Source organism: Chelonoidis abingdonii, chromosome 10 (assembly GCF_003597395.2).
Source record: "Chelonoidis abingdonii isolate Lonesome George chromosome 10, CheloAbing_2.0, whole genome shotgun sequence".
Lineage (NCBI taxonomy): Eukaryota > Metazoa > Chordata > Testudines > Testudinidae > Chelonoidis > Chelonoidis abingdonii.
The window spans coordinates 54,554,678-54,575,286 of NC_133778.1; the positions used below are offsets into that span (position 1 = coordinate 54,554,678).

The following is a 20,609-nucleotide window of genomic DNA, read 5'->3' on the forward strand; positions in this document are numbered from 1 at the left end:
CCACTGCTACGAAGAGCTGAGGCGAACGTCAGAAGGGTCTGGTCCTCTCGATATAAAAGGCAAGAGCCCTGCGGACATCCAAGGTATGCAGTTGTTGTTCCCGACGCGATGAGTGTGGCTTTGGGAAAAAGACTGAGAGAAAGATGTCTTGATTGACATGAAAGGCAGACACCACCTTAGGGAGGAAAGAGGGGTGCAGTCACAGCTGTACCTTGTCCTTGTGGAATACCATATAGGGGGGATCCACTGTCAAAGCCCAAAGCTCCGATACTCGTCTTGCCGAGGTGATAGCGACAAGGAAGGCTGTCTTCCAGGAGAGGTACAGAAGCGAGCAGGTGGCCAGAGACTCAAAAGGGTCACCCATAAGCTTGGCTAGCACCAGGTTTAGATCCCAGGTAGGGGTCGGGCGTCTGACTTGAGGGTACAACCGCTCCAATCCCTTAAGGAACCTGGAAACTATGGAGTGAGAAAAGATTGAACTGCCACTTTCCACCGGGTGGAAGGCGGAAATAGTTGCCAAATGCACCTTTATAGAAGAGACCGCCAGGCCCTGTTCTTTCAGGGACCATAGGTAATCCAGGACAGTAGGGACAGATACCTGTCCAGGGACTAAGTTACTCTGAGCACATCAGTAGGAGAAACTCTTCCACTTGGCGAGATATGTTGTCCTCATGGAAGGCTTCCTACTGCCCAAGAGCATCTGTTGTACCGAGGCAGAGCAACGCAACTCAGACTGGCTCAACCACACAGCAGCCATGCCATGAGATGAAGGGATTCCAGGTCCGGATGGTGAAGCCTGCCAAAGTCCTGTGTTATGAGGTTCAGCCAGAGTGGCAGGGGGATCGGGTCTGTCACTGAGAAGTTGAACAATAGGGTGTACCAATGCTGCTTCGGCCATGCTGGAGCAATGAGGATCAGGTGGGCTCTGTCCCTGCGGAGCTTGAGTAGGACTCTGTGGACGAGCGGAAACGGTGGGAAGGCATAAAGTAGGTGCCTCTTCCACGGGATCAGGAATGCATCTAAGAGGAAGCCCGGGGGGCGTCCTTGGAAGGAGCAGAACACCTGGCATTTCCTGTTCTCTCGAGAGGCAAAGAGGTCTATGTGGGGAAAGCCCAACCTCCGGAAAACAGAATGGATAACGTCCAGGCGTATCGACTACTCACGAGACAGGAAGGACCTGCTGAGGTGATCTGCCAGAGTGTTTTGGACTCTTGGGAGAAAAGACGCTACCAAATCGATAGAGTGGGCTATGCAAAAGTCCCAGAGGCGAATGGCTTCTTGACAAAGGAGGGAGGAGCGTGCTCCACCCTGCTTGTTTATGTAAAACATGGCCGTTGTGTTGTCCGTGAACACTGATACACAACGGCCTTGTAGATGGTCCGAAACACCTGGCATGCTAGATGGACTGCTCTCAGCTCCCTCACATTGATGTGTAGGGCCAGCTCTTGGGGCAACCAGAGGCCTTGAGTGTGAAGGCTCCCGAGGTGGGCATCCCAACCCAGACATGACATGTCTGTGGTTAGGGCCACCGAGGGTTGCGGTGGGTGGAATGGCATCCCTGCGCAAACCAGAAAGGGGTCTAACCACCAAGTGAGGGAGTCAAGAACCTTCCTGCGGATAGTGAGCACCGAATCCAGACTGTCTCTGTATGGACGGTATATTGAAGCAAGCCACGTTTGGAAGGGATGGAGACGTAGCCTCGCGTACTTGGTCACGAAGGTCTAGGAAGCCTTACCTACTAGGCCGAGGCAAGTGCGCACCGATGTTGTTGGAAAGGATTGAAGACTTCGAATTATCGAAGCCATCGTTTGAAAACGTGACTGGGAGAGGCAGGCTCTGGCCAGACTGGAGTCCAGAACAGCTCTGATGAAGTCTATTCTCTGCGTGGGTGTCAGAGTAGACTTTTCTGTGTTGATCATGAGGCCTAGGCTCCCGAAGAGGTGTCTGACCATGCACAGGTGCTGCGATACTTGTGACTGGGAAATCCCTCGAATAAGCCAATTGTCGAGATATGGGCAGACGTGTACTCGATGACGCCGGAGGGAGGCGGCTACTACAGCCATGCATTTGGTGAAGACCCTTGGAGCTGTAGAAAGGCCAAAGGGAAGTACTGTGAACTGAAAGTGTTGGTGGTTGACCACAAAAGGAAGGTACAGTCTGTGTGGTGGATAAATGGCGATGCGGGAATAAGCGTCCTTCATATCGAGGGCGGCATACCAGTCTCCCGGATCCAGGGATGGGATGATGGTCCCCAGAGATAGCATGCGGAACTTCAGCTTTATCAGGAATTTGTTAAGTTCTCGCAGGTCTAGGATCAGTCGTAGACCTTCCTTTGCCTTGGCGATTAAGAAGTAGTGGGAATAGAACCTCTTGCCCCTCATGTCTTCTCGCACTTCCTCTATGGCTCCCAGTTTTAGGAGCGCCTGGACCTCTTGTAAGAGGACTTACTTGTGAGAGAGGTCCCTGAAGAGGGACGAGTGTGTGTGTGTGGGGGGGTTGAAATAAACTGGGAGGTGGTATCCCGCTTCCACCATGCAGAGGACCCAACAATGTGAGGTTAGCTGGGACCAGGCAGGGAGGAAATGGGAGAGGCGGTTGAAAAAGGAGGGAGAAGAATCCAGTAGGATAACTGGTGGGCCGTCCTCAGGCATCCCATCAAAAGTTTTGCTTGGGCCCCGTTGGTGGTTTAGGAGGCACTTGACTTTGGGTTCCTTGAGGACCAGACTGCCTCCGCCAATTTCCCCTGCCACGCCTTCTGGTAGCGTCCTGACGCGGCCTAGACTGGTTGTAAGGGCGGTGTGGCTGCGGCCAGAAGGACCTTCGTTGGGTCACTGGCGTGTGCATACCCAGCGAGCGCATTATGACCCATTGTCTTTCAGACTTTGCAACCTGGGGTTGGTTTTTGTCTGAGAAAAGGCCTGGCCCTCGAAGGGTAAATCCTGAATGGTCTGTTGCAATTCAGGGGGAAGGCCTGAAGCCTGGAGCAGAGATATGCCTCATCGTCACTCCAGATGCCAGAGTTCTGGCAGCCAAGTCCGCTGCGGTCCAGAAAGGCCTGGAGGGAGGTTCTTGCTACCTTTTTACCCTCTTCAAGCAGGGCATAAACTCTGGATGGGGACTCTCTGGGGAGAAGCTCCGTAAACTTCCCCACGGACCACCCATTGTATTAAAGTTATACCGACTTAGGAGGGCTTGTTGGTTTGCCACCTAAGTTGGAGACCCCCAGCCGAGTATATTTTGCGGCCTAGGAGGTCCATGCGTCTAGCCTCCTTCACCTTAGGAGCTGATGCTTGCTGGCTCATGACGCTCCCATTCATTCACCATTGGACAACCAGAGAGCAGGGTGGTTGGTGGGTAGAGAGATATTCATACCCTTTGAGGGGACCATATATTCCACTCTACTCCCCTAGCTGTAGGTGGAATTGAAGCTAGGGATTGCCAAATGGTGTCCGCACTGGCTTGTATAGTGCAGATGAACGGGAGAGCCACTCTAGTGGGTGCTTCAGCCGATAAGATGGTCCACGACTGGGTCCTCTATTTCAGTGACCTCCTCCATCTGCAAGTTCATATTCTGGCCACCTGCCTCAAGAGGTCTTGATGGGCTCTGAGATCGATTGGTGGAGGGCCTGAGGAGGATGTTCCTGCTACCGCCTCATCAGGTGAGGAGGAGGAGAGGCCCAGGACCAACGGGTCCTGAGGTGGTCGTGCACTTGAAGGGGCGTCATCTGCATCAGTGGGAAACCTCAGGTGACTGCAGAGGGAATTAGAGCCTCATCCGTGCCCATAGGGGGAGGGTGGCTCACTGTCGTTTCTGAGTATCGGTGTTCTGACGGGTCCGAGCGTTGATGGGGCACCTTGGGCCTGGTGGTAGTATGCCCATGGTGTCCAGAAGGACCAGTGATGAGGCCCTTGTTCGTGGCTTTGTCCCTGCGGATATTGGCTGGGGACGTCAGATTCCCCCTCCTGATGGTAGAATGCACTGCCAGCCTGAGACGATACTGATGTGTGTCTCAAAGCCCATGGTGGTGCCGAGAGACCCTGAGAGGGCGCCACTGCTGGTCTTGATGCTCAATCCCGAGGGTGCTCCCAGGGAGCGGTGCCCAGGAGCTATGGCGGTACCACGAGCGAGACCGGGACCTTCTACCGTACCGGTGCCGGGAGTCGACTGGGATCTCGAGTCCTTCGCCTGGAGCGACTGCGGGATACACGGTACCGAGATCGGTGCCGAGAGCCAGATCAATACCGGGAGCATCTGTCTGGTGAACAAGATATTGAATGTCGTCAGCGAGTGTGACCGTACTTACAATGGAGAGCAGTGCCAGGACTGCAAGTGGGCATCGGGAACGATGTGATCGAGAGTGTCTGCGAGACTGTGATCTGGAATGACGTCTCTCTCGGTGGGACCGACGGGAAGGAGGCGTTACGGAGGGCCAGCTTGCAGATGGATTGAACAACCCGCACCGGCAGTGCCGGGGGTTGAGGACATATCGGCTCCATCATAGCAATGAGCTCCCTTGCCGTAGAGAAGGTCTCCGGCGTAGAAGGGAGAACAAGCTCAACCACAGCCAGAGCCGGTGAGCTGTCTGGCACCAGACTCAACAGCCCTTGTGGGACCGGAATCGATGGTGCCGCGCCAGGTGGAGCTGCAATCTGCAGCGCTGGCTTCGACGGTGCCGCAGTGGATGATGGTGCTCGACAAACTATGTTAGACGAGTGCTCCTTCTGCGAGGCCGGAGTCGAAGCACTATGTCGTTTCCCAGTCGGGGAAAGGGAGCGGTGCTGAGGAGTCGGTGCCGGTAGAGGTCGGTGCCGGGACTCCTTCTTGGTACCGGAGTGATCCGGTGCTGAAGGGGCGCTCCTTACTGAGGCAGTCTGTTGGGCGCTCGGTGCTGATGTTGCAGGACTAAGTGCCGACTCCATGAGGAGCTGCTTCAAACGAAAGTCCCGCTCCTTCTTTGTCCTTGGTTTAAATGACTTGCAAATGCGGCACTTGTCAACAAGGTGGGATTCTCCTAGGCACTTCAGGCAGGAGTCGTGGGGATCCCCTATTGGCATCAGCTTCTGGCACGCCGGGCGCGGTTCGAAACCTGGTGCCTTGGGCATGGGCCCGCACCGGGGTGGAGGAAAGGGACTAATCCCCGATCCCCCCTTCAACTATACACACTAACTATGAATAGAAGTACTAACACTAACTATAACTACAAGAACTCGAACTATAAACACAGTAAAGAGCAAAGAACTACGAGTAGCTAGGGATGTGGAGATCAGCAAAGCTGCGCTCCACAGTTCCAACGACTGTCACGGGCGGTAAGAAGGAACTGAAGGGCCATTGGGTCGGCAGGGGTATATATCCGGCACTACTGCGGCGCCACTCCAGGAGGCGACCCAGCTGACCCACCGAGTGTTGCTAGGGTAAAAAACTTCCGATGAGCGTGCACGTGGCGTGCGCACACCTAATTGGAATCGATATGAGCAAGCACTCAAAGAAGAAATTGCAATTTCAGATACATTAGGGCTTTGCAGCTAGGTTCATGGTCTCTGGAAAAACTGCTCTAGTCTGTGCCAGTATGCACATTTAGGACCTATTCAGAAAAGAATTTAAGCCCATACTTAACTTTGGGTACATACTTACATCAATGATGTCAATGGGATAAAGATAAATATATATATTCTCTCCTGATTTGGGGCTGCAGTACTAATTAAAGAACGAAATTTCGTAAGACTGTAGAACCAATTATGGATTTGAAAGTTTTAAACACTAACTCCCTCCCCATAAAACCATCCAGAAGATCACGAGACACTGAATAATGGCTGTGACAAAGTTCCTCCTCTATCTTGGTGGGTCCTGCGCTTATTAGCAAATTTGTGTGCCTCAGAGATTCACCATGTGGGTCTGGGAACAGCCCAGAGACCTTCCCCTCTGGTAGAACCCACAGTCCAGGTCAATTCCTCCTGTGTCTGATCAGGAGTTGGGAGGTCTAGGGGGAACCCAGGCCTGCCCTCTACTTCGGGTTCCAGCCCAGGGCCCTGTGGACTACAGCTGTCTACAGTGCCTCCTGGAACAGGTGTGCGACAGCTACAACTCCCTGGGCTACTTCCCCATGGCCTCCTCCCAACACCTACTCTACTTAATCTGGGACTAATATATCTGCCTTTTAACACTCTCCTGTATCCATCTGGTCTGACTCTGTCACATGGCATTTTAAAAAAATTGTGTGAATAGAGTCATAGACTGCACCAATCACAACCAATTTGTACTTTACAAAGAGTTTACATTACTTTGAAAAGAAAATGGAAAAGTTACTGAATTAGTGTTTGTGATTTAAAGATAGGATATTTTTGTTCTGAAGACGCTGTTAGATCTTCAGCATTATCAAAATATAGTTTGTATTTTGCTAACATATTAACATTAGAATAAGGCCATGCCATTGTACAGAAATGTATAATTAGAAGAGTAATAATTAAAATCAGCGCTGTTAGTTATTTATTCAACTCAAACATATTTTTAGAAATTAGAAGTCCTTTGGTTAAAGATTCTGAACTCTCCATTAGATAGCTAACATTAAGAAATCATCACCTGAAGGCTGGACAACACCATTTATATTGTTGTGGCTGGTGTTCTGTTCCTTTGTTACCTCACTGCGACTGGGAGCAGGTGCACTGACCACTGCAGATGCAGCAAAGTGGGCGCTGGCTGAGTCAAGTGTTTTGGACATGCAGTCAGAGGTGCTTGAGCCCTATGGAATTAACCAAATAGTGTTTAGAATTCTGCCAGTACTAGCTGACAAAACACATTAAGACAACAGTAGCATGTAGCTACTAGTGAATTAAGGGAAAGCATCTTTTAAACCAACATTATAACATGAAATATGTAAAGGTCATGAATCTAGTTTTATGCATCCCTCCCCAACAATGGTCGACCTACACAATTACAAAGAAAGTTGACAGGCTGCATGGGGAGCTTCTTCAATCTTCAACTGCAAAAGGTCTCATTAAACTGATACACATCAAATATATAGTGTTTGTCAGGTCTTTTGTATCACAGACTTTGGAAGACTTTTCAAATCCTGACGGCTTTATTTATTTATTTTACGTATATACACTAGTGTCTAGGCAAGGTCCAAAACATTATTCTGTCAGGGATTAATTTGCCTCATAGGGACCTTGCCTACTGAGTTTTGGCAGAATGTTTCTTCTACTAATCCAGCCATCAGCCACCTTGGAGACATGATAAGTACTAATATTCACTTTTTCAGCACTTGCTATCTACCCTTTGATACAGTACCCTATTGTTTGTATATGGCAGGGGTTCTCAACCTTTTTCTTTCTGAGGCCTCCCCCACAAACACACACCATGCTATAAAAACTGCAAGGTCCACCTCTGCCACAATAATTTTTCTGCATATAAAAGCCAGGACTGGCATTACGGGGTAGCAAGAAGGGTAACTGCCGAGAGCCCCATGCCACAGGGGGCCCCACAAAGCTAAGTGGCTCAGGATTTGGCTTCAGCCCCAGGTGGCAGGCTTTGGGGCCCTGGGCTTCAGCTTTCTACCCTGGGCCTCAGCAAGTCTAATGCTAGCCCTGCTTGGTGAACCCCCTAAAACCTGCTCACAGCCCCTAGGGGGACCCCAACCACTAGTTGAGAACCACTGGTATATGGCTGCATATTTAATACACTAACTTTTCAATATCTAAACCATCAAATATCATTTTCTTCTCCTAATTAGTATCACCATTCCATATTTTATGGAAACAGACCAAAAAAACCACTGTGCAACCAATAATATATACAGGAAGATTATGATGAATCAACACAGAAATTGGTGGGGGGAGAAAGGAACACTGGTGTTCATGTATACACTGCTCACAATATAAGGAAAAGGTTTTTCTAGTAATGTTTAATAAGATTGATTTTATAAATATATTTTTCTTATTAATTAGCAAAATACTAGCTATGTAAACCTGACAGTAAGTGCATCCTTTGCCCACAGTGGATATTACATTGGAAAAATTAAATTCTCACAAAAGAATTCAGAACATAACACATTTAAAAGCTGTTTTTAACTCAATAACTACCAAAGAGCTAAGCTGTGCCACTCTTACTCACACTACCCTACTCCAAAATTAGTCACACTGATGTCAACTAGACTATTCACACAGTAAGGTACAACTCGACAGTACAAGTGGCAAATTCTTACCCTAAACAAAGTGTATTAAATTTCTAAGAAATTTAAATATGAAAAAGAGAACAGATCATTGTGCAGGCAGCAAGACATCAAACACTTTCATATTCTCTTACAGGAATACTTGTTAAGCAAATTTGCTTTAAAATCCAGTTTTGTTGTGTTTGGGGTTTTTTTTTGCTTTCAAAAGGAAATAAGACAATAGCCAAAACCAACAGAAATGCTTTTTAGTGACAGTATAACAATATTTTCTCTAATAAAAAAAATCCTCAGCAATGTTTGAAATCCAAATAGTGCAGCATTGTGCATGAAACCCTGAATGAAATTGGCAAACTGACAAAACGAAGTGAAACTGGCTATTCTGTTTCTGTTGCCTAAGTGTTAAAAGTAAAACAAACATAAAAATAGTAACAGAGCGTCCTGTGGCACCGTATAGACTAACAGACATATTGGAGAATAAGCTTTCATGGGTGAATACCCACTTCGCCAGACACATGTGAGTATTCACCCACGAAAGCTCATGCTCCAATATGTCTGTTAGTCTATAAGGTGCCATAGGGCTCTTTGTTGCTTTTTTACAGATCCAGACTAACACGGCTACCCCTCTGATAAAAATAGTGAAACTATATTTTTAAAACCATTTGCAACGTAAGTAAGAACATTCATACTTTCAAAATACGCACTCATTTAGCAGTGCCCCTTCAAATTTACAAGAAATACCACATACTGAATTACAAGAAAAAATAAAAGCAAAAAAATTATGGTAGGTACAGAGTTGCTGAGTCTTCCAATGCCACACAGAGAATTTTAAAAGAATCTTCATCAAAATAATTTAAATGCATTTCACACAATCAGTACATTAACAAAAGGTTATCTTAACTTGTGACAAAGACTTAACAAAAAGTGAGCAAGCAGGAGAGGGAACCTACTGTGGAAGATGATCTTGGCACATCAAAAAGATTTTAAAGGAATATTACCTGTGCTTTTGGATGCGTCTGTTGTGAGGAATGCTGAGACTGCTGTTTCTGCTGAAGCTGAGCAAGTTGCTGTCTTTGCATTTGAACTAATTGCTGTTGATGTGTCTGAAACTGCTCCTCTGTGATACCCCCTGTTACTGTGGAGGAGAAAAACAAAGCCAGAGTTTCACATACTTGAAGACAACAACATTTCTAGAACAAAAGTGAAGTAAAAAGCAAACCGACATGGGACAACGAAATGCGAAAACAAGAAGCATGAAAGGAGGGTACTGAACACTTGCAGAGACCTCAATATATCTATGTCTGTAAAGGTGAACCCACCACTGTAAATGTGTATCACTGGCCAAATCAAGGGTCTCATAGTTCAGAAACAACAGCTTCTTACTAGCACTGAAAAGTGCCTTCAATGTGTTTCCTCTCAGTAGCTAATGGCTGTTGTACGAGGTAGGCTATTTTTTTGGTAGGCAAGTTAAACTGAAACTATGTCATAGCCACACCCACTAAATGACATCCTTTATGAAGCTACACCATTTCCCAACCAATGGAACCATAAAGAAATTTTTCTCCTGGCTTCTGGGAAATGAGGAAGGTCTCCCATATCATGGCTGGGACAGGGGAATGGCTAATTCACCTTTCTTTCACTATAACCACTCTCAGCTACTACACTCTATAGTAGCCTCCTTCTACCTTTCTTCCCTCTGAGATGTGGGGATGTGCTCAGAAGGAGAGCACCTGGTAGTTCCAGCACCAGGTAGTATTTGTGCTATGTGATCAGATCTCCACGCTATCAATATGTGCTAGGCAATGTGAGTGAAGCACCATTCAGTGCACTTAAGCAGCAGGTTCAGAGGTGCACCAAAAATCTTGAAGACCAAGGAACTGGAATACGATGAGAAAAACTGGCTCCTCAGGTCTAAAATCTAGCATATGGCTCCAATAATTTCATGAAGGACCACAGTCAGTGTTTAAGGTTAATAAGCAATCTCTATCCTGTGATTTTTGAACTGCTCCTGTTATTTCATCCCCTCTTATTATTTTTAAAGAGTGTTGAAGGAGGACTTGAGCAGTATTTTCTGCAACTATTACATCAAGGCCTCATTAATTGGGGTGGGGGGGAGAGATTTCAAGTGAGATTAAAGAGTTTGCTGACTAGTAAGAAACACGTTGAGGCAAACCTGAAGGGTATCACCTTCTCACAGGGCATTAGGAAGGGAAGTGCTGTGTGCCCCAATTTCCATATCTACAAAATGGGGATGGTGGTGGATATGTTTTTATAAAGTGCTTTGAGATGAGTGGGTGAAAACTGCTAGAAAAATAACTACAAATCCCCACTGCTGTTGAATAAAGCAAGGTGCAAGCCGTCACTGTTCCTGAGGTTTTGATGCAGCCATAGGAATAATAATTAACCCAGTGAACAGTTTCAACCAGGGAGAGAAAACAGTTATAAAGGCCATCACCACCCCACTGATTTACTTTCCCCACTGGCTGCTATGAGAGCTACTACCTGTGTACTCATTCAGCCACAAAAGCAAATAAAGATGACATTCCTTAAGCTGATCCAATAGTGGGAAAGGATATGTCCGTCAAGACAGACAGCACCAGCACTGGCCCAGCCTCAGCACAATACAACAAAATGTCATTAATTCCCAATTTAATGAACTCCATACCTGAAAGTAAAATTTTAGCACAGGATTACATTAGTGAAGTGAAAGACTGAAGAGGTGCTATTGTACTACAATGCCCACTGACGTGACATAACCGTTAAAAATCTTAGTGCTTCTGAAAGGTCGTCAGTTTTCTTGTAGGTTACCATAACGAAAATATTAGTAGCCCTATGTTATAAAAAATGAACTGAAATGACCATAATGATTAGCAAGTTTTTACATCATACCACCTTTTCACAAGGAGAAAAAACCTCCAATGAGTCTGTTGGGGGAACGTATCTTACATTTGTAAAGGAATGGACTTTAATTCTCTCCCATAGCCAATTACTGTATATGATCCTATGGCAACAACTATTGTCTACTATGTTCTCTGAAAACTCATGTAAACAGCTGCAACATACAGCACTTTATCAACCGGAAAGCTCTATTAACCGGCATTTCTGATATCTCCCAATACAAATCTTCAGCCTAGTAACCGGGACTAGTATACTGCCCAGGAGGTTATGCAATTGCACATTCTGCACTCTACTTTCATGCAAAAGAGGCAGAAGACAAGCAAGCAAGTGGATATCAGGGATTTATTCAAAAAAGCAGCTTCCAGAGTGTGTCACTACAGATTCAGCCCAATCTCCTACACCTTCTACAGCTACAACGATAATTGATAATGATGACCGTGAGGCACTGCACAATCCTGAAGTCGCTTCTGAATCAAAGATTAACTTATGTTCAGTATAGTTTCAGTGTTAAGTGTATTTTTAATGATCTGGGTGTACACCATGCACTGCCCATAGTGATATGTAGTGTCATAAGGTAACCTATTGTATAGAAAACTTTACCTGTGTACACTTAAGTGCTTCAAGAAACCAACTACTCTGCAGTGCAGTACTACTAGTGGATTTGTGAATACCTGTATACTATTATATACTTCATTCATTTGATTGATTCTAATTCTTTGAAAATTGGTATTCCGTTGGTAAGCATAACTTTTAGTTAACTAGAATTTTTGATTAAACAGCTCTCCCTAATCTCCGAACATGCCAGATAAAGCTTTTACTGTGTGAATCTGCTTTGAACTGAAAGTTTTGTTATGCATTTCATCTGAAACAGTGTTTCAATGCCAAGATAGTTTTCTTCAAACCATAATAAGCAGAATTCAACACTCTGAAGGAAATAAAGCATACCAAACGCTAAAAGAAAATATGTAGGAAACATTGGTGTTTAAAGCAAAACTGAAAGGTCAATACAGAATTATAGATATGGGTGGGAAAGGGAGAGAAATAGGGCAAAACGAACTCCCCCCTATTTCTCCTTCCTGTGCAAAACACACATATAAACTGAAGATCATTCAAAAGAAGTCAGAGACAAGAATCAAAACTATGATTGCAGTAATAACCACATCAGAATTAACACTGCGTGAGGTGCATGTAGACTACTAGCTATTCCTACGATAAAGCAAAACGATGCAAGACTATATTTATTCTTGGTATTTACTGGTTCACAGCTATGACAAATATACCAACCACCAACTGTTACCCTTATCTGTTGTTTCCCATAACTAATTTAGACAGAATCCTTATTTCCTCAACCAAAATTAATTTAAAATATTGTTAACTACTTAATGCTACCTGGATTTATTTAGTCATAGGATTAAGTTCTTTTAGGTGCTGACAAAGAGTGGATTCGATATTCAAAGTTCCTGTTCACTAAACCTTGCAGCATCTCATTCTCAACTATAATTACATATACTTAGTGGTATTGCAACCCCAAATTATATCTAGAATCTACAGGAACAGTATCTGCTGAATGAAAAAACACCATGCTAACAATTAAAATATTAACCATTCTACACTTTCAGTGTTGGCTCTAGTTCAGCTGCTACTTACATTTTAGGTAAGCAATGGAAGGAGGACTCTAGTTACAGTCAAGTCAGACCATATTCATAAACCAACATGCAAATATTTTCTCATAGCGCTCGCTAATTAAGTGGGCTTCCAACATCCCAGGAAAACCGACTTTTCGAGTTAGGTACTAGAGCAATAGTAATTCTTGATGTATTGTTTAGAGGGATGCTGCAGGAAACAGCTGAAACAGAACTAGACACAAGAGCAGAATAGTTTATTCTGACTGGTCTTTCTTACTACCCACTTACAAAACACAGATGTTGGATCATCAGACAGTAGGTTGTTTTTTTTTTTAAACCAAGATTTTCTTTACATTTACTCCTGATGGCGCTAATCTGTGTAAGCAAGCAAAATAAATCTTTAGCCAGCTTATTTATTTTTCCCTAGAATGAAATAAGACACCTGTAGTTAAAATATGAGTACTGATGGTCACAATTAAATCTTGTTAAATTTGCTACACAAAATATTACCCATTTCACAGCAAAATCCTTTTCAAACTACGTGTTGCGCGTGTGTGTCTGTGATTTAAAAATAAAGTTCCTGATTAATCCATAGACATACACTTTATTGAGCTATGCAACCTTCTATAAAGATTACTAAATCTGACTCAGGTATTCCAGTATACCACTTTCTTATGTTTATTTTTTTTTATTTGTAAAAGTGTCTCTATTAGTTTACATCCACACGTACACTCTTAAAACACATTAATAAAGAAAATTAATTCAGTTATACATCCATAGACATTGCAGTTAGCTTTTTGGTGGTTTACCAGCCTTTCCAACATGATTTAAAAAAAAACAACCCTCTACAGTGGTAGTTTATGTTTTTATTTCTGCATGGTTTCTTCTCTTTGATTTCCTAAATTCCATACCTTGACTGAATTACCGTTGAAAAGGTATGCACAACAGGGTCAGTCAGTGAACAAAACTTTGTGTGAGAATCAATCACCTCACAAGAGTCTTCTAAAATTAGCATAAACAAGGACAGTAAGGCCCAGTAAGGAACTGGGAAGATAAACCTATTGTTTTGTTCTTAAACTTTGGTAGAGTATGATTGTTATTGCCTGATTTTTTAAAAAAATAAACCTAAATATGATGCAGTCATTTATAATACCTACTTAATTATAATTTATTTTTATTATATGTATTGCAGTAACTCAGACTCCAATCAAGAAACAGAGGTGCATCTTACTAGACACTGTACATACACGTTGTAAAAGACAGTCCCTGCCCCAGAGAGCTCACAAATTAATTAAGTGTTGACCCATATATCAGTTGTACAAATATTTCCAGATTTTTTAATTATATTTGACACATTGTTACAAATATGAAATAATGTCAATTTATGTAGGAGACTACAGAACCTAGGATTTTAGTAACAACCACCATCCTTAACTATGTCTCTGGTATGAATCCTGGCAACATCCGTAGCTATCACCTAATGACTTTTTAGTGGTCAATCTGAAATTAGCTGGTGGTCTTACTCTGATAGTCACATCAAAAGTCACCATCATCTTTAGTATCCTGTCAATCTTAGAGCCCAAGTACTGAATGATCTTGCATTGTCACTCTCCGCATCATGGTTAAAGCAAATTAAGGGGAAATGTGGAAGTTTGCAAAGTTTTAAAGATTCCATTGTCTGAGGATTTTAACCTGTAGTGTTGCTATCTATTTTAGGATTTTCTAGCACTGCCATCATGGTAGCATTTGAATGCACATATAAATTAAATGTGCAGAGAAAGGTCCACAGTGAAATTAATGGAATCTTCTGCTCTTCTCCCTTCCTCAGTAATGATAATCTCTGCATTAGAGAATGTTATATATCATTCCTGCTAGGGTAAGAAAGCTTATTATCTAATAAGAGGATTTTTCAGATTGCCCTAAAGATGGGTAGACTTTTCATTAGTCTAACTGCTTCATTCCACAGCCAAATCACTCATATGAGTGTGCTTATCTATGACTCTTACATCCTTCGTTAGAATCACTGTCCCAGAGAAACACAACTAGTGGGAAAGGTGAAGGGGGGGTAAGAGATGGATTGCAGTGTAGTTTCTGATGTTCACTGAGCCCTGACGCACTCGTAATTTTAAAGATCAGGCCCAAGGAACTTGAACTAGAAATAAAAGTGGACTGGGAGCCAAGAGCAACCTGCTCTGTCCTGTTCAAGAGGTGGACTGATATAATATGCATAAACTAAAGCCTTTGCATGGCTTCCACCTTCAGCTCCACAAATAAGAACTTCTACTTCACCATACATTTATCATCCCTAGACTGGATGGTTGCCTCATAGTATCTAACTACACATACCTATTTCTGTTACCCTCATTCAAACATTTCTTCCAATTGACTATTATACCAGCACTGTTGTATCTTGCCTGAAAGTAGACTAAGTTCTTCAGGGCAAAGGTTGTCTTTCAACATAGGCCTGCACAACACTGAGCACAACCAGACCTCTGGATGCTACAGTGATCATAAACGACAATGGAAACTGCAGGAAGTGGTCACATTTCCTAGCAAACTTGAGGTAGAAGATATTTGTCACCAGCAATGTAACCTAATTCTCTAGGCTTAACGATGGGTCCAGAAGGGCCATGAAAGTTTGCACCACTTTGATCTGAAGGGGCAGACTGCTGCAGTGGAAAACATCTATGCTAATTCTTCAAACCACTTCCCCCTTTTCAACTGACATAACACGAGAAAGAAAAAAAAATTAGTTTGAACCAACTGTTCTTTATTCATATGCTGATCTGGCACCTTTTACGAGCACTAGATTCACATATTTATTCTCTTAAAATCAAGTGCTTAGGAACAGACACCTCTCTTCACATATTTGTGAAGTAGCTAGAACATTTTGGGCACCATTGTAATACAAATAAAGCAATGTTATTAATAAAGCAATAATATTAATAAATAAAATTGTAAGTACATGGCAGGAGCTGTTTTACAGATTTCTTATTCACTGAAGATCACAGCAGGTAACCTTAAGACTTTTTTTCAGTTACTACAATAACCTTTCCAAAAATGGATCTTTACTGGTACTTCACTGTCAGCTCTTTAAAGGCAGATTTGTGGTGCAAGTTAAACTCATGCCGTCACACCAACTTGGCTGACAATTATCTCCTGAATAGAACCACGAACCATATGGTCCCTGTACACAATACTGATTGTAAATATGTGGTTTTATTTTTAAAATTCATATATTAGTAATTCTTATTTTATAGATCTAAAATAAATAAAATCAAGTGCCTACTTCTGCGCACTATACATTGCACAATTAAAAATACCATCAGAAACATATTAGGTCAATGTTTTTTAAAAAATTAGACTCCAGATTTGCAAATGTTATTTGGCAAGTGACAACTGAGAGGTTAAAAAAAATTCTACATATCATAAGCTGATGTTTCATTTTTAACAACAAGCACAAGTAGTCTTCGTCCTTGTCTACACTTGGGTTTTTCACACCAGCATAAATGTACGGGTGCAAACCCCTTGTGTAGATACAATGCTCTGGTGTAACAATTAACTTGTAATAGCTGTTTCTTTTTCTTTTACACTGTGCTGTCTCCTCCTCATTAGCAGTAAATCATTCTTCTATTATCTATCAAATTAAGGGTCCAATTCTACACATCCTTGCTAGTGAGGAAGCACTTAATACCTTGAGTTGTCCCATGGGCACTGTGTACAACACTTAGTAGTAAGGGATTGCAGAACTGGGTTCTTACATTTTAAAAATTATTCAGACTAGGACTATCTGGTTTAAAAAGTCTCATGTGCCAGGAAAGCCTGTGACACTTTCAATACATACAAAAAGTTGTATTAGTACAATGTTAAAGTTGCAATGTTAAATTTATGAAGTCAGAAAATGTAAAAGTTAAGGTTCCTACAGCAACTTCAACTCGATTGCATTGTACATATGTATGGTCTTTTCAGAGAGAGAAAGCAAAAAGCTTTGTGGTTTATCCTAAGCTTCCATTATTAAAGGTTATTTCATATTTGCATAAGGAAAAGAACATTTTACAAAAATATAACCAATCTTTGTACACTTTAAGTGATAAATAAAATGGAATTTAGATCTAAAAACACTGTCACAGGTAATGCTGTGTATACAATCTTGTATTACAACTATAAAACATTAAATATGAAATTTAGAACATTTAATAAATATATTAACAATAAATCTTAAAATTGCAAGTACATAAGAATTCTCATCACTTTCATCTTTAGAGAAAATAATTTGTTTCGTAAGTATTTGGCAAATAGTAAACTTTTAAAATAAAGAAATCCTTCAGCTGCAGTTATTATATGCACAAACTGGAGATTAAGTCCTAATTTTAAGTTCCTATAATTTACATAGAAGACGACACATACTAGGGGAATACAAGGAAACAACGAGCCAATGCTGTTCAGCATGACAGGCAGTGGTTTCAGAACACCAGTAGCGTATATCAAGATTTGTGTAAACATCATGGCAAAAGAAGTTTTAAATAGGGATTTGAAGGAGGATAATGAAATAGCTTTGCAAATGTTTATCTATAGGCATACACTTTATTGGGCTATGCCTATAGATCAGGCCTGCACAACATGTGGCCCACATGGGCTCACTATGCAGCCCGCGGGGGGAGAGTAGGCAAGCAGCGGCCGGCTCGCTGGCCGGCCAGCAAGGTGCTGAAGAGGCCAGGGCAGGCTGGGGAGTGAGGGTCAGCCAGCGGCAGGGAGCAGGGGCAGCAGCAGAAGGTAAGCAGCCAGCGGCAGGCAGGCAGGTGATCTGGCGGTGGGAGGAGCAGGTGAGCTGGATACAGACAGGCAGGTAGGCGGCGGCAGCCAGGGAGGTGGGGAAGATGCACTGAGGAGGCAAGCCGAGGGGATGGGGGGATGACAAGCCGAGTGGGCGGCAGTGGCAGCTGAACTGGTGGCAGGGGAGAGGGGGCTGAGGAGCCGGGCAGGCAATGGCGGAGGAGCAGGTGAGACGGTGGTGCAAGAGGGAATGGGGGGATGACAATCTGAGTGAACGGGAAATGGCAGGGGGAAGGTGAGACAAAGGGGAGGGGGGTTCTGAGGAGGCGAGTGGGTGGCAGCGGGAGAAGCGAAGCCGGGTGGGGTGGGAGGATGATGAGCCGAGCAGCAGGTAGTGGCCGGGGGGGGAGGGGCTTTTACTGGGGGGGCAGAGGTGGCGAGTCAGTGGTCTGACCGGTTCTACTGATCTCTCTCATAAAGATTGGTCCTTAAACTGCTTTTCTCTGGGCTAGGGGTTGGTCCATGCTGCAAAGGCGGTGCTTCAAAGGAAGGTGCTTGCTTCTAACTCCCAGGCCCTCAGTATGTCTGCTCTTCTCTAGTCAGACCCACATTTGACAAGTTTGATTGGTCCTTACCCAGGTCTGGGCTCCAATCCCTTCTCCAAGGATCTCAGCAGTAGTCTGAGTGCTGGCCTTTTTTCACTGCCTTCCTCAAGTCCACAACCTTTTATTATTCAAACTGGGAGCAACTGATTACAAAGTCGGGGGAAACATCTTATTCCATGTTCTATGCAAAAAGGACATTTTCTTTCACCTAATTGTACTAACCTGTAGGTAGCACGCTATAGAACATCATTACCAGTTTAATACCACTGTTTCGGCGGGGCAGGCGCTGGGGAAGGAGGGTTTGTTTCCACGGGGGGGGGGGAGGGGGGAAGTGTCGTTTCGGGAGGTCTGGGCGGCACTTCGGGGAGTGGGGTGTTTCACGTGAGAGTAGCGGAGAGTTTTGGCCCTCAGGCTGTTCTCGTTGGAGTAATATGAGTCCTCCCAGCGCACTTTATGAGTTGGGGGGCAGGCCTGCTATACGACTGGAGAACTCCTCCCATGCATGAGGGGCAACACGGGAGAAAAGCACAAAGTGCTTGTTTGAACATCCCTTAAACAATTGGAGACTGACAACTGGCTAGACTGGAGGGCGAAGAGCTCTCAACATTTTGAATACTGAATGGAAGGGTGAAGGATGAGGTTAGGCTGTTGAGATGTGAAAGACAAGGCAGCTGTTTCTTGAGCTAAATAAACAGAGATCTGGGTGTCGAGAATTTAAAATAGGGTGACATGCGATTAAAGCAAGGGCTCACGGGACCAATCTTTGCAACAGTAATTCTGAAATGACATGAGCAAGCAGGATTGCATTTGTCAAGACCAGAGAAAAGGATGTTGCAATAATTGAGATGAGAGCCTAAACAGGAATTCTGACTGTGTGGATGGAGAGGAATGGTCATATCTTAGAGAGTTATGCAGAAAGAATCTGCAAGACTTAAGACTATCTACATGACCACATGTGTCACCAAAACGTATGTCATTCAGGGGTGTGAAAAAACACCCCCCCCCCCCCGCGAGTGATATAAGTTTCACTGACTTAAATAGTAGTGTGAACACCGCTGTGTTGGCTGGAGAGCTTCTCCTGTGGACATAGCTATCACTGCTCATTGAGGTGGTTGTATTATGTTGATGGGAGAATTCTCTCCAGTCAGCATGGAGAGGTTATACAAGCTGTGCCACAGTAAGATCATTAATACAGACATGGCCTTAGTCTGGATGTGATAACCTAGAGAGAAGTCAGAGCTGAAGATGACATTCAGGCCCAATGGTGGTGGTGTTGCCCAGAATGATCAAAAGAGGAAGGTGGGGGGAAGGTCAAGTGCTGTGTTTTAGCCGCACTGTACATGAGCTGACGACTAGACATCCAGGAAAAAATGTCAGAGCGGGGCCAAGATTTTAGTTTAGATAGAAGGAAACTGATTTAGAGAAAAGAGGTAGATCAATGAATCATCTGTGTGGAAATAGTTGTTGAATTTATGCTTGTGGATGAGATTACTCAGAGATACAGAGGAGAAGGGAACCAAGGACTAAGCCCTTTGGAACTCCCTCAGAAAGCTGAAAGATGGCATGCTGAAGAAGTGATTACAGAGGAAGGAGCAGAACTAGGAAAGAACAGTCATGAATAAGGTTGGACAAGACTGAGCATAGTTGGTGTCGAAGGCTGTTGACAGGTCAACGAGAATGCAGATGGAATACTGTTTCTAAGGTTGACTAGGAAGACTTTCAGTACAGTGCAAGGGATAGAAGCCAGACTGGAAACAAACAGTCTAGGATGGACTTGGAGAAGAGAAACTCCAGAAAGCAATTACAGACAGTGCATTCAATGAGCTTAGAGATGGAGTATTCGCTGGAGAAGCAAGTAAGGTCACAGGTGGGATTTTTTGTTTGTTTTGCTTATTTTTTTAAAGATGGAACAGACTAACGCATACTTGTATTGTGAGGGGAAAGGGCCAGACGAGAGTGGAGAATAGTAAGTGAGAGGATGAGAATGGGTGCAAGGCAGATCAGGAGGTGGCCTGGAGTCACTGGGGCAAGTGGAGAGGTTAAAGGAGAACAGTAGATGAGAAACTTCTGCATCTGTGACAGTGGAGAAGGAAAAGAGTTCGGGGTGGGGGAGGAAAGGCAAGGCGAGGGGAGAGGGAAGGCCATTTGGTCAATTTTCTCTTGGAAGAAACTGGTGAAGTGGATGATGGGGATGAATCAGGGCTGATCCTGTAACGAGAGTTAAAAGTAGAGAGCAGCGTAGTCAATGGCCCTTTAATGAGTGGGACAACTGGCAAGAGGTGCAGGTCAAATGAAGAGTTGACGCCAAGGAAATATGCAGCTAAGGTGTCAGATGGGTCATGAATGTGGAAGCTGAATATGAGGAGATGTGGGAGACTGAAGAGAGTAAGAGAGAGACACAAAAGTCATAATGAGAGGGAAAGACTGATAGGGAAGAGTTAGGTGAATGGTAGTTGTCAGCAACTTGGAAGGGGAAGAGAGATGACAGTCAGATGCAGAGCTATCTGAACAAGGAGAAAGAATGGGAAGAGGGAAATGTTGAAAGC

The 20,609-nt window shown here is 43.9% G+C and overlaps 1 protein-coding gene across 1 annotated transcript in view; it reads right to left on the reverse strand.

Moving 5' to 3' along the window:
- Positions 1-20,609, reverse strand: part of EPC2 (enhancer of polycomb 2) — a 102,208-nt gene that overhangs the window by 4,492 nt on the left and 77,107 nt on the right. Inside the window, exons 11-12 of the mRNA XM_075070240.1 lie at positions 9,161-9,297; positions 6,578-6,737 (exon numbers count right to left, since the gene is read on the reverse strand). Coding sequence (XP_074926341.1) covers positions 6,578-6,737; positions 9,161-9,297 — 297 coding nt within the window. The remainder of the gene's footprint in view (positions 1-6,577; positions 6,738-9,160; positions 9,298-20,609) is intronic.